Source organism: Python bivittatus, unplaced genomic scaffold (assembly GCF_059951505.1).
Source record: "Python bivittatus isolate LINGU-HERP-01145 unplaced genomic scaffold, Pbiv_v1 ctg000500_np1212, whole genome shotgun sequence".
In the NCBI taxonomy this organism is placed as follows: Eukaryota; Metazoa; Chordata; class Lepidosauria; order Squamata; family Pythonidae; genus Python; species Python bivittatus.
In genome coordinates, this window is record NW_028277079.1 from 385,691 (window position 1) to 398,986 (window position 13,296).

The 13,296-nt window shown below is 55.3% G+C and overlaps 1 protein-coding gene across 4 annotated transcripts; it reads left to right on the forward strand.

Moving 5' to 3' along the window:
- The first annotated feature begins 1,399 nt into the window (after positions 1–1,399).
- FUT3 (fucosyltransferase 3 (Lewis blood group)) lies at positions 1,400–9,089 on the forward strand. 4 transcript variants are annotated; one of them, XM_025176714.2, is made up of 2 exons: positions 1,400–2,584; positions 7,663–9,089. In XM_025176714.2, exon 2 carries the CDS (start codon positions 7,783–7,785, stop codon positions 8,821–8,823), a length of 1,041 nt encoding a protein of 346 aa, XP_025032482.1. In that variant the 5' UTR covers positions 1,400–2,584; positions 7,663–7,782; the 3' UTR covers positions 8,824–9,089. The 4 variants fall into 4 exon arrangements, with proteins under 4 accessions (XP_025032482.1, XP_025032481.1, XP_088003458.1 ...); XM_025176713.2 differs by having other exon boundaries at positions 7,775–9,089; XM_088147332.1 differs by lacking the exon at positions 1,400–2,584 and adding an exon at positions 2,605–3,288.
- The last annotated feature ends 4,207 nt before the right edge of the window (positions 9,090–13,296 follow it).

Consider the following 13,296-nt stretch of genomic DNA (forward strand, 5'->3'; position numbering starts at 1 on the left):
TGGCGGGGGGTCAGCACCTCTTTTGGCTGGGCCCTGCATGGAGAGCAACGCCTCGGGGATGCTGGGCAAGGACCCCTTCAGATAAAGGCGGGGGGGAGTGGATGAGTTACAGCAGAGGATCCCAAAGGCCCTCATAAGTTGCTTGAACCTCACCCCACTATTTAATCCAAATGGGGTGGGGAAATGAGGTGGGCGCTTGTCCCTAAAGGAGCCAAACAGTTCTCTCTCTTGCTGGGCAGGAAGGCAGCGCCCCCACGTCCCCTCCACCCCCTGCCCGCCTTCTGTCCGGAGCGCATTCTCTGGAAAACCGCGGGCTCTGCTGGCCCAGAAAAGCTAAACAGGCAGCTGTGTTCTCTGTGCCCGTTTCTCTCTGTGCCCAGTGCCTGCAAGATGGGCAGAGCTGCCCAAGGAATGGCGGGGCACACCATCACACGCCACCCCCTTTCCACACGTACCACTTACAGATCTGTAGGGTACCACGTTCTGTAGTCATGTCTTTGATCTTTTTCACCCAAATGAAGGAGTCTGTTTTATTTATTTTCAGGGGTGCTAGGCCACTCCAACCAATTCTGGACATCACATACAACTCTCCAACTCCATAATTTGGGTTAAAACAAATACATAATAGTGAAAGGTTAAATCCAAAAAATATAATCTAAGCAATTATGTGCACCAGGAATCCATCATTTTTAAAACCCCAAAACTGCCCCTGAAAAAGTTGCTCGTCCAGAGGGAAGGTCATAAGGGCCCTTTCCTTATGGCCCTCTGCGAAACAGCTGCGTCTTCCCCAGACTTCTGAAGGCCACTTTGCTCCCATGGGAAGGATTCGCACTGATTTCTGCCTGGCTTGGGTGGCTCCTTTTGGACCGTGATTCTCTCACCCAGGTGTTTTCTACTCCGTCCTCTCTCTTTCCACGGTCCACAAATTTGATAATCTCCTATTTTCTAACCCTTCACCCTAGATGAGCAGCACAGGGTGCAGACGGGAGCCCCTGGGGACTCTGCCTGACCTTTCCTTCCAACTTGGCACTGAGCCACTGAGGTTCACTTTGGGTACAGTTGTCCAACCGGCACTGTGTCCAGCTAGTGGGAGCAGAGTCCAGCCCACATTACCGCATCTTCTCCGCTTGCATCTCACGGTAGACTTTGCTGATTGTTTTGCTGAAGTCAAAAGTTAGGTCTGCTGCATTGCCATGGTCAACCAACCTGATCACTCAATCAAAAAACTATCACTGGTTGGCACGATTTGTTCTTGACACTGGCCTTTTGCCAAACAATGTACTCTTTTCCAAATGCTCACAAACCAACTGCTTAATAATTCCTCCTACAGTTTTCCTGGCATTTAGGAAATTAGAATTTAAAAAGTTGCCCGAGAAAAAATGAAGTAAGATTAGTGTGGCAACGTCGGTTCTTGACAAATCTGCCTGGGTTTCAAGTTGTTTATAACTCAGTCTCTTTATGATCTGCTTTGGAATTTTCCCCATTATCAGTTTCAGACTGGACGGTCCTCCTTTTCTTCTTTTTGAAAACACAGACACATGTGCCCTTCTTTCTTTGTCTGGCCCTTCACCAATTCTCCAGGATTTATAAAAAAAAAAAATGTAAGGGTTTGGTTAAACCATCAGCAAATTCCATAGAATGGAATTCCCTGGAAATTTAAAGTCATTCAAAAGGAAGAGGCTTTCCCCAACCTTATTTCTGTCAGTTGCAAGTGTCCATCCTTCGTCCTGCTCTTCAGTTTCCAGGTGGCACACCTCATTTCCTTTTGCTGAAGAGACTGGACCAAAATAAGAATCGCTCTGCCTTTCATTTCATCCCAGTTAACCAGCCAAAAGTTCAGTTCAGACTGTACTGCCGCAGACAGCGATCGCTGGATTTGCATAATGCAGAGGAGTATTCTGTGAACTCAGCCAGCACAGTTTAGTGTACTGTGCGAATACAAGCCACGGGTTAGTTCAGCAAGCCATGGCTCCATTACTCTTCGGATGGTGTACTCTGCACCCCCAGGCATTTTGATGCCAGGCACACGGTGCAGAGGTAGGGCAGCGGGGTCTGCGTGCCTCCGGGTGTCGGCCCGTCTGCCAGGCGCAGAAGAACCCCGGTCCCCAGTCAGCGACTTCCTTGGTGGATGCTGCAGGAAGGACCCTCCTTCCCAAGGAGCCTGGGGCCAGCAAGAGGGGCAGGGAGTGGCCTGGGAGAGGCCTGGGGGGTCGGAGCTGCGCAGCACCGGAGTGTGGAGCGAAGGAAGCTCTCTGACTCAGCGAAGCCGCCCAGAACCAAGGCAGAAGCAGGAAGAGAGTAGCCTGAGCAGAGGCTGGTGTCCTGGGGAGGCCGGCCAGCCCTGGCTCCAGCCAAGCCAAGCGGCCACGGTTCAGGCAGGCTGGGGAGGGCGAGCAGGCCTGCACGGAGGACTAAGGATGCAGGCTGGGAGCACCGCCGGTGCCCTTCTCCTGATTCCCTGCCAAGCCAGGCTCCGGGTGGTGGGACTCAGCTTCCAACGGTTTCGCCGAGCGGCTGCGTCATTGCGTTCCGGGAAGCGGCCGGGCCTGAATCCTTTCCCAGCCTCCTTCAGCGCCTGAGCAGGGTGAGTTAGGCGTCAGGACTGGGCTCTCAGGCTGCCGAGGGGGCTCTCCAAAGGGCGGAGCTCTCGGCGGCCAGAGGAAAAACCCTTTCAGTTCGGTAGAATTCCCCTCAATTTACAAGAGAGGTGGGCAAACGCGGTGCCATCGCTCGCCCTCTGGGTTAAGAGAGAGGCAAACATTTAGTCCGTTTAATGAACTCATCTCTGTGCTAAGATGTCTGGTGAGCAGAGAGAGAGCAATAAAAGGCAAGCCTGGATTCAGGAAGTTGCTGGAGTAAACTAAACCGGGAGGAAAATGATGTGAAGCGCCTAAGCGGCATCAGAGGGGAGCTCGGATTCTTTCGCCAAGCGCTGCGCGGCGCTGAGCCTCGGCAAGCAGCCCCAGCGCGCCCTCCTGCCGCTCACGAACGATGGAGCGCCTGGCTATTCCAGGGCCCTCGTAAAGAAAGAAAAGCGCTCCCACTGCTTCCGGCGACCCTCTGCGGGGTCTGCGTGACAGAGCCCCCGGCCTCAGCCCGCCCGCCCACTCGGCTCTCCGCCCGCGTGGCTCCCCCCTCCCCCTCCCCCTCCATGCTCGGCCGGCTCGCCACCGCCCTGCCGCCGCGGCCCCCAGTCTCTCTCCGTGGGCTGCCGGTGCCCCGGCCGCTCTCAGCCGCCGCTCCGCCCGAGCCCGCCTTTTTCCCCCGACGCCGAGCACTCGCCTTACGGTAAGCGGGGTGGGGGCCGGGGGGCGCCTCCCCAACACCTGCTGGAAGAGAGCCGGGTGGACGCCTGGGGCGGGCCGTCCCCGGGAGCCCACACGGAGGGGCAGCCGGCCGGAGCGGAGGGTTGAGGTGCCCAGCGCGCCGGGGCAGGCGGAGAGCCGGGTCCTCCCGCGCGGGAGGCCGCCGTAGCCCTGATGATTTCCCGGGATCAGCGGAGAAGGCCGCCGCCCACCGAAGCTGCTTTGTCTCCGGCGTCCGCGGGGGCCCTCGGGCCGCCTCCCCTGTCCGTTCCGGGCGGCGCTGAGCGCAGCGGCCCCGGAGCCCTGGACCACCGTCTGCGGCCCTCTCCTTTCCTGCACCCGGACCCCTGAGGTGCCGGGGGGAAGGACCCCGAATCGGCGCTCCGGCGAGCGCAGGGGGGCACCCAGGCGGGCAGTCAGTCGGAGAAGGCGTGTTTCATGTCCGTAGGCAGTCTTCCCCCGTTCCACGCGGTTTGCTGCCCACTTTCCCCGCCGTGCCCATTTTAAGAGGTGCTTTTCAAACCACAGTCTGTCTGCACCGTGAGGTCTGGAAGCAGAGATGTATGGCTGTCCCGATGCACTGCAGATCTGAGTGCAGATCAGTTGGGGGGAGGGGGTCATGGCACACAGCCCTATAGCGCGCACGAGTGTGTGTGTGTGGTGTGTACACACTGAAAGGTAACTACTGTACAATGATCAGCAGCTCTAGATAGGGGAGCTGGCCAAAGGCCCCTCGGGATGTTCTTTGGGCCCGGAGCTCTGAGTTCCCACTTGAGCACAAAGAGGAGATGTTGACAGCTCTTGATTCAGGGATGGATCCTCAGAAGAAAGGAGGACCAGAAGTAGAAGTAGAAAGGCAGAGATTCTCACACACTTTGGGACTGAGAGGCGGGAAATCCTTGGGATCTGATTCGCTGGCAGGTTTTGGGGAAGTGAAATAGGTGTTAAACAAAGGAAGAAGCATTTTTCTATGCTGAAACAAAAGGCTAACGGGGTCCCACAGTTAGCAAGGGTGGAAGGTGGAGATAATGGGGCGCAGGCCCTCGCGGGGAGCGGTTTCTCCCTCCTTAACCGCGTGGCTGCCCCCAGACCGAGCTTTAGGCGTACAGGTGAGGACGTTCCTATTGCTTTTGCCCTGGCAGGATTAAATCAAATTTATATGGCCACCCATCTCGCAAAAAAGTGACTCTGGGCAGTATGCAATAAAACTATAAAACAATTTAACATATAACAAATAATTATTATTTTAAAAAATTTAAAATCACAAAGGCTAAGAGAGGACAGCAGATGCTAACAACAATGGAGCCACCTCAGTATCTTGCCGGTCCCCTGGGGCCCCCAGGCCGGATGGCATAACCAGGTTTCGAGGGACTTCCAGAGAATCAATAGGGATGGAGCCAGCCTCACTTGGCGGGGGGGGGGGCGGCGGGGAGGATGTTCCATAAGGCAGGTGCCGCGGCAGAGAAGGCCCACCTCCTGAGACCCGCCAAATGTAATTCCCTGGCAGGCGGGTAGTCCAGCTCCCTAGCTGGCGGGGCCCGCAGCACAGCTCTTCTGCCAGACCTGGTGGGACGGGCAGATGTAATCGGGGAGAGGCGGTCCCTCAGATAGCGCAGCCCCATGCCACGGAGGGGGTTAAAGGTCAAAACCAGCCCCTTGAACATTGGCAGCAGAAACACGATTGTTCTTGGGCTGTGCAGCAGCCTGGGCTGGTGGTCCTATTTTACCTGTCCAAGTGGGGGACCAAGAACGGCGGAGAGGAGGGGGGAAGAGTCTGCAGTGTGGTTTCACTATCTTTCCATCGCACTCTGTGAAGCTGGCCAACCACTGAGCATGGAGAGACAATCAGTGCCCGGAGACCCCAGATCCCTGGATGAAAGCCCCGCACCCAGCATCCCGAGGCTGTCGCACGTGTGTCTTTGCCTGGCCAGCCACCCCAGACAGCTGGAGCCCTCTGCTCCTCGGAGAGTCTCCTTTAGAGGGGAGAGACCCTGAGCTGACCTTCATCTTGTTCCTTCCTGGTGACAGAGCCTGGGATCTCCATTCTCCATCTTGAGATTTCTGAATCTTGGAGTTTCTCATCACCACACAAGCGGCTGGCTTTCCCCTAGCTGCTTTAGATCCTATCCTGGTGGCTTCTGGGGACAGTCGTGGCCCCTGCACTGTCAAAGCCACCATGGGCTGAGGATGTTCCGTGCGCCCATCTGGCTAATGCTCCCTATTGTGATCTGAATGGCTGCATAGCCTCAGCCTGATCTCCTCTTCTGACAGAGTGATCAGTTTATTAGATTGGGGGAATGCAGTGAGCATAATGTCCCTTGATGTGAAGATGGACAGAGCTCTCCCCTGAGATCTTGGCAGAGAAGGTGGGAATGCGTGGGTGGGCGCTGCCACCCTTAGGTGGATGCGGAGCGGGTGGAAGAGTGGTGCTCCAAGAGTGGGCCTCAGTGGCTCTGTGTCGAGCTGGAAGGAGGTGCTGGTGGCCCTCTAGCCCCCGACACTTGTGCAGGACCTGCAGGAGGGTGCAGGGTTATCACGTTTGGGGTAACACAGAGAGAAGGAATAGAAAACACCTTTGAGGACAGTACCCAGATCCAGGAGGACCTTGACGTGCTGGACCACGGGCAGAAACCAGCAAGATGAATTTTGACATGTGAAATGGTATTTGGGTGTTTGATGAATCAGAGGCTGAAGATGAGCCAACAGCGTGATGCAGCTGTAAAAAAAGCAAATGCAATCCTAGGCTGGATCAATGGTGTAAGATCAAGGGATGTCATTTGTCTCTATTAATCATTAGTCAGCAACTAGAATATTGTGTGGCGTTCTTGATGCTCCCTGAGCTCGGTTGTTTGGTTGCAGATGCTTCATTACCCGACTAGTTAACCTCATCAGTGTGGGAATGTGGGGTTTGCTGCCTGTTGATATGCAGATGCTGCAGCAGCCACTGTGTAGGACAGGCAGGCAGAAGACCAGCAGAGCACATCCATGAATGCCAACTAGCAGTCAGAAGGCACGATGAAAAGTCCTTAACCACACAACACGTGGTTGGGCTAAACCACAGTTGCAACTGGAAAGTTATCAGGGTCCTAGGTCAAGCCAAAAACGCTAGGGGTTCCTGGAAGTTTGGCATTCGGACAAGTCAGTCATCAGTAGGCACAAAGAGATAAACCACATTGACACACCATTCTTTCGAGCAATAGAAAAGCTAAGAAGGAAACCAAAAGGCCAGGACACCTCCTTTCCAGCAGCCAACACCCAGGGATTGACACCAGACAAGCAGAAAACAATACCCCAACCAAGAAACCACCAAGGAGAAAACCACACCCCACCAACACGGGCAGGGCAAGCCACTGTATATAAACAGGGAGCAAACCCTACACTCACCAGCCCTGACGATGCCGCCTAGTCGGGTCATGAAGCGCCTGCGAGCAAACCACCCGGCTCAGAGAGCACCGAGGACTCCGCGGTCCAGCCCTGAGCTCCAGAGAGTCTCTTCCATGAGAATATTGTGTCTAGTTCTGGGCACAGCATCCTAGGAAGGACGTTGGCAAACGGTAGGATGTTCAGAGGAGAACAACCAAGGCGATAAGGGGCCTGGAAGGAAAGTGTTACAAGGAATGGTACGTGTAGCCTGGAGAAGCGAGTACATAATGGCTGTCTTCAAGTATCAGAAAGGTGGTCATGTGGAAGATGGGGCAGAATTGTTCAGAACTGTTCCAGAAGATGGGACAAAAACCGGGGGTTAAATAACAAGGAAGCAGGTTTTGGTCAGACGTCAGGAAACATTTCCCAGCAGGAAAAGCCGTTCCACAGTGGACCCACCTGCCCCACTCTTCTTCCAGTGGTGGTGGATCCTGCTCTGGGCAGTGAGTTGAACTAGGTGATCTCCAAGGTAACTTGACTCCTTCCATTTGATTATTCTTGGGCAATATTTTCCAGTTGCATAATAGTATTGGTTGTACCAGGGAAATGAGGGGCATGACTCCTAGTCACCCTAAGCAGGATGTGCCAGACCTCAGCCATAGCAGGCACGTGGACCCTGGTCCCGATGCAGGTTCCATCTGCCTCCTGGAACCCGGGTTGCAGCGGCCCTGAGTTCACGCGCACACACGCACATAGAGCTTTGGACAGATCTCCCCTTTTGGAAGCTTTGGATGACCCCCTCCAAAGGGAAATAGTTTAAAACTGAACGGTGAATCTCATTGCTTAACGTAAGGTCCAGATTGCTTTTTGGTTTTGGAGGACTTTGCGCCTCCTATAAATGATGATGATTCTGAACCATTTCGGCCTGGAGCATCAATGGTTTCTCAGAAGACCTGAGGTTTATGAATGGTTGCTTTCTTTTTTCATTCTCCAGGTCATATGGCTTTGTTCTTCACCATTCTTTTTGGGAGTTCACCATTTTTTAAACTTCTGGACACTAACAGTTCTGGGGGCTTTATGCTGCCTCCTCTCTTTTCCCTTCCCAGGCTGCTCCATGAAATCCCAAAGATGGGCACACCCCACAGTCTGTTGGAAGTTTCTCATCTTCGTCCTTCTGCAGGTTGGGATTGGTCTAATACTCTTCACCTACATCCAAAGCTTCTCAAAGCCTCTGAAAGAGGAGGAGAAACCCTTAAATCTCACCATCTTGCTGTGGACCTGGCCCTATGGAATCCATGTCCCCTTTGAAAACTGCATGGAGGTCCTCGGTGTCTCCAACTGTCATTTCACAGTTGACCGCGGGTGGTACCAGAGGGCAGACGCAATCCTTGTGCACCATCATGATGTGTATCTGGATGCTGAAAAGCTCCCACAAGATCCAAGGCCACCTTTCCAACGCTGGATCTGGTACAGTCCTGAGCCTCCCAGCAAACATCCTGTCCCAGCCTTCATGGACAACCTGTTCAACCTCACCATGTCTTACCGAAGAGACTCTGATATCTTTGCCCCATACGGGTGGCTGGAAGTCTATGCTCAACCCCAGGAGGTCATCATCCCCCCCAAGTCCAAGCTGGTGGCTTGGGCAGTCAGCAACTGGAAGTCGGACTCGGTCCAGGTGCGGGTGAGATACTACGAGGAGCTGAAGAAGTACCTCCAGGTGGACGTTTATGGGCGCAGACACTGGCCGCTCCCTCCAAACAAGCTTCTCTCCACCCTGTCGCAGTACAAATTCTACTTGGCTTTTGAGAACTCGCAGCACGAGGACTACATCACTGAGAAGGTCTGGAGGAACGCCTTCCTCTCCGGAGCGGTGCCAGTTGTCCTCGGGCCACCACGAAGGAACTACGAGCGCTGCTTGCCCCCACACTCGTTCATCCACACTGACGACTTTGCCACAGTGCGGGAGCTGGCCACGTTCTTACTTGAGCTGGACGTGGATGAAGAGCGCTATCAGAGCTACTTCCGGTGGCGAGCGTGGCTGAAGCCGGTGGAATATAAATCCTGGGGGGTTCAGTTCTGCAAGGCCTGCCGGGCCCTACAAGCACGACCAGCCATGTACCAGACTGTGCCGGAGCTGAGCAAGTGGTTTCAGTGAGAGGGTTGGCGGGGGGGGGGAGGGGAGGGGAGGGGAGGGGAGGGACACACCTTCCCAGAAGGTGAGAGGGACGCGCTGTCCCCATCCCAGCTCTCGGCCAGCTGCCTTGTGGAGACGTAGCACAGAAATTTGGGATTTAAGCCGTGCTGTTTGGGAATGGGCCTTTGCATGTCTTCACGGCTGCTGCTACTTCAAGTATATCTTTCAACACGCAGGTAAAGGATAACATGTCACAGTGAACCAATTAAATAAAACCTATGAGACAAACCCTGAAATACTGCTTTTATTATACTGATGAATAAGGAATGTAGAATTGGAGAATTCGTGATGAGTGAATCTGTGCAGAAATAATTTATTTACTTACTGAGAAGCAGGCATCTACATGCGTACGTATCACACGTAACACGCTCTTTGGGTGTTAAGCACTGTTCTGCCAAGTCTAAAAAAGGTGTAAAAGGTAGTAAGCGAGAGACCGGAGGTGGGTGATCGGAAGAAAGAACAAGAAATTAACTCAGTCCAGTTTCCACCAACCCCATTCACTATAGCTCTCTGTTCCTTCCTCTCCTTGCGAACCACCCTCGCTTTCACAGCGTCCACCTACCAGTTCACGCTTTGCCCTCGTTTTCTCTAAAAGTCTCACCTTTCCCTTTTTGCAGTTCTCCTCAACTCCGCCCAAGTGCCACTTTCTCCCCCTTCCTGCCTCTAGAAACATGCTTGGGGGGTCTGTCTTCAAAGAGTTCAGATCTCCAGGAACAGATGAATGGTCGGTCTCCTTGGTTACTGGAGGAACTGGCTGATGGTCTGGCCAAAGCAACCGACGGGTGGGCGGGCGGGCGGGCAGGGGGACCAAATAGGATTACGCTCTTCAACCCTGACAGGATATCCCACGGAAGAATGATGGAGGACGCGAACAATGGATCTAAGTTACAGAAAGGCGGATTCCAGCAGAATGTGAGAAAAAGGCCCAGAGACGCTCCGGCTCTCCCCGGTGGGGACCGGCAGCCGTTTCCTGGGAGTGCCGGGGTCCGGGTTCCCCCACTTCACGGGGGTTGGGCTGCTCTGGGAGGCCTGCAGGTCTATGCACCTGCGATGCGTTCCTTTCATGGGACCCAACCCTCTCGAAGGGCCTCTTCTGCATTCGCTCAGCCCCACTCATTCTTATCCCCACCCCTTCTGTCCCCACCCCAGAGGCTTCTGCCGGTTCGCCGCATTCGCCTTGCTCTCAGGTCTCCCTTGACGTCCCAGCACGAAGCGGGCGGAAGCCCCTCTCTCGCCTTTGGGCAAACCCCCACGCCTTGGAGCAGGTGACCTCCGATTTACTTGTTCTTAATTCTTGCTTCCTTTTACTTACTGTGCTGAGAAGCAAAATTAAGGATCGTGTTAGGCGAACACGTAACACCAGCTGCGGTGCTTGTTCTGCTCCTTTTTGGATCGAGCCATCCGAGAGTGAGTGAGCGAGCAAGCAGGTGCCTCTTGGTCCAACCAGTGCCGCGACGGGCGACCAGGGCCAGCTGCAGGAGGGCTGGTGTGGGTCGAGGGCCTCGCGTGGGAGCCAACCCTGCAGCAATTGCATTGCCACGCCTGACCCACAACCAGCCTCCCCACTGCCCCTTTGAGCTAGCTGTGTGGCTACGCGCTTGCTTTCTGCTCGAGTGTGGTGGGGTGGAATCAGAGTCCACCCAAGGGTGTGTGTGTGAGAGTGACTTAAGGTGTCGAGTGGAGTGAGGGGGGTGGCCCTTCCAGCAGGTTCCTGCTGAGGTGGAATTGCTCCCAGGCGTGCATCATCTTAAAACCGACCAGGTGCGTTTCTACTGCAAAATTACTATTTCTATTTGTGGGCAAGCAGGACACTGTGTTGATGGAGCAAATAAGGCAGATGGGACGGATCCCTTGCCCTGCTGGTTTGCTTCAGAAATCCCGCGCAGGCCAGCTGGAGCCACTCCGCTGACCGCCCCCCCCCCCACAATCACAGGTCGCAGGAGGACTGTCTGAGCTGCTCCCTGGCTTTGGCAGCGCCTCTTGGGGCCCGGCCTGCACCCGGCTTCTGGCGACAGACAGCGTGTCTGCCGCTCCCTGCCAAGTGGGGCTGCAGCTGCGGCGGCGGCAGGAGGCCGCTTCAGCTCTCGCGCACCCCGCTCTGCCCGCAGGGGCTGACTCAGCTCCTTGCCAGGTTTCGGCCGAGCTGGATCGGCAGCATTTTCGCCTCCTCCCTGGTGACAGGACAGGCTTTGTGCCCTGTTCGTGCCTAGCCCAGTCCACACAGCCTGGCACACAGGGTTGGCATGGATCACACACACACACACACACACACACACCACTCCTGTGCAAGGAGGACATTGGGGTGAGCTTTTGAACTCCCCAGTGCAGAGGCATTAAAGATGTGGGAGTGTTTCCTTTCTGATGTTGCCAGGGGCTGATTTCTTCTCGGAGGAGCCCTGCCTGGGTCGCCTCCACCTCCCCATCCCTGTGTCCTCTTGGCTAACCTGGCTGTGGATGATGCTGTCAGAGGCAGGTGCCCTGATGGCATGCAGCACAGCCTGGCTCATCCTCAGGCACCTGCCAGCTCAGCCTCACGCGACTGGAGCCTCCCTTTCTTCCCACCAGGCCTCCCAAGCAGCGGACTCCTTTGGCTTGGCACATCCAGCCTTTGTCCCCAGCTGACCTGAAGGGTGAGGCAGCCTCCTCGCCCCACAGAAAGGCCGAGGGCTGGCTTGGGTGGGAGGGGCGCCGCCATTCCTCCAGCAGCTGAGCCAGCCCAGTGGGCAGAAGGAAGCAGGTTAGTTGGCCCCATGTGGTAGAATGGCATGCTGGAAGGCATCACCAGGATCATCTCTCCAACCCTCCGCAGTGTGCAGGAAAGCCAAGTCACCCGTGAGAGCTTTTCCTTGTATTTAAATGAAATGTAGGTAACTCCAGCTTAGACCCGCTGTTTCTGGCGCTAGTTTCTGTGGCCTTCCGTGAAAAGTAGTCTTGACCATCTTCCCTGGAGCTGCACCCCTTGGCACCCCTCAGCCTTCTTTACTTCAGGCTGGCCATCCCAAGGTCCTCCAGCCTGTCCTCAGAAGACACATCCTCAATCCCCGTGTCATCTTTGCCACCCTGCTTTGAACCTGCTCTACCTGCCAATGTCCTTCTGGAAATGGGTGCCCAGAATCCTGCACAGGACTCCAGGTGTGGCCTGGGGAAGGGGGACTCCGTGTGTCTCCCGTGGGATGCTTCTCCTGATGCAGCCTAGCACCACGTTAGTCCTTCCAGCTTCTCTCAGACTGACGGCTCGTGCTCAGCTCGTGGTCGGGGACCACACGCAAGCCCTTCTCAGAGGCTGTGCTTCCAAACTGTGATCCTGCCCGTACTTTTCCTCCCTAGAAGTAATGCAGCAGCTGATAGTTCTCTCTCTTTAAAAGATGCCATTTTCCGGCCAGTCGGATCAGACTCTCCCTTTTTGTCTGCCTGCATGTTGGGCAGGCCTCCCCCTTCGCGTCCTCCACCAACCTGACGAGGAAGGGCTGCTTCGCCCAGATGGCGTTCATCTCACCAAGGAGGAGAGAAAGATCTCTGGATGGTGGCCAGCTCACTTGGTCAGGAGAGTTTCAGCGCAGGATGTAAGGGGGCGGGGGAGCAACAAGAGCATTGACGGGTGACAAAGTGGCAAACGTGGACTGAGCGCAGCAGCAAAGTGGAGCGTTTTATTAGTGTGACCCCAGAAAAGGAAAAACATAACAGAAAGGGGAGACTGGACACAGGAGGTCTAAGCCATTATCTTACATCTCCACATTTCGACAACCAGCAAAGACAGCTGGATGCCAAGTTAATCAGATTGTGGGTCCCACCAGCGGAACATTGGGGTGGGTGGGGGGAACTGCTTGAAAAGGGAATTAAGGCTAGCCCAGTCTCCACCCGTAGCAGCAAAGAAGAGGACCCACTGGAGGAGCCAGTGGGGCTGAACAGGCTGCCCAGGAAGGAGCCGAGACTTCTTGGGGCTGGAAGGAGCAAAGAATCTGCCGAGCTTCCGACCGGAAGGCAGGAGGGAGGTCCAGGAGGCAGAGAGCGAGGTTAGGCAGACAAGGGAGGCCGAGGCTGGCAAGGGGGGTTCTTCAACGTTGTCAACCCCCAGAGGAAGTCAAAGGAGGCGGTGGGCTCACAGGGCCCTCCAACGGGGACCTTCCGGCAGACGAGCAAGAAAAAGCGGAGGAGCTCCGTTCTGCTTCTGCCTGTTTTCCCATCCGGTGGAAGCGCAGCCCGGGGTGTGTGTGCGTGCAGCACAGATCCACTGAAGGATCCTCCAGCCAGCTTATTTATTTCTCCGTTTTCTCCACAGGCTTTAGGCCGCCTCAGTCAGAACCAACTGAGCAGAGAAGCTGGGAGAAGCCTACAAGAGAATCTCATAACCTCACGATAACGTCGCTTGCACAAGAGCTGGGAATAAAGCGCCATCAGCATGGTGCAGCGGACCATTTCAGTTGGCCCCACGGT

Bases quoted from the DNA above. Each gene is read 5' to 3' on its own strand.
- FUT3 (XM_025176714.2), top strand. From the start codon at position 7,783: ATGAAATCCCAAAGATGGGCACACCCCACAGTCTGTTGGAAGTTTCTC.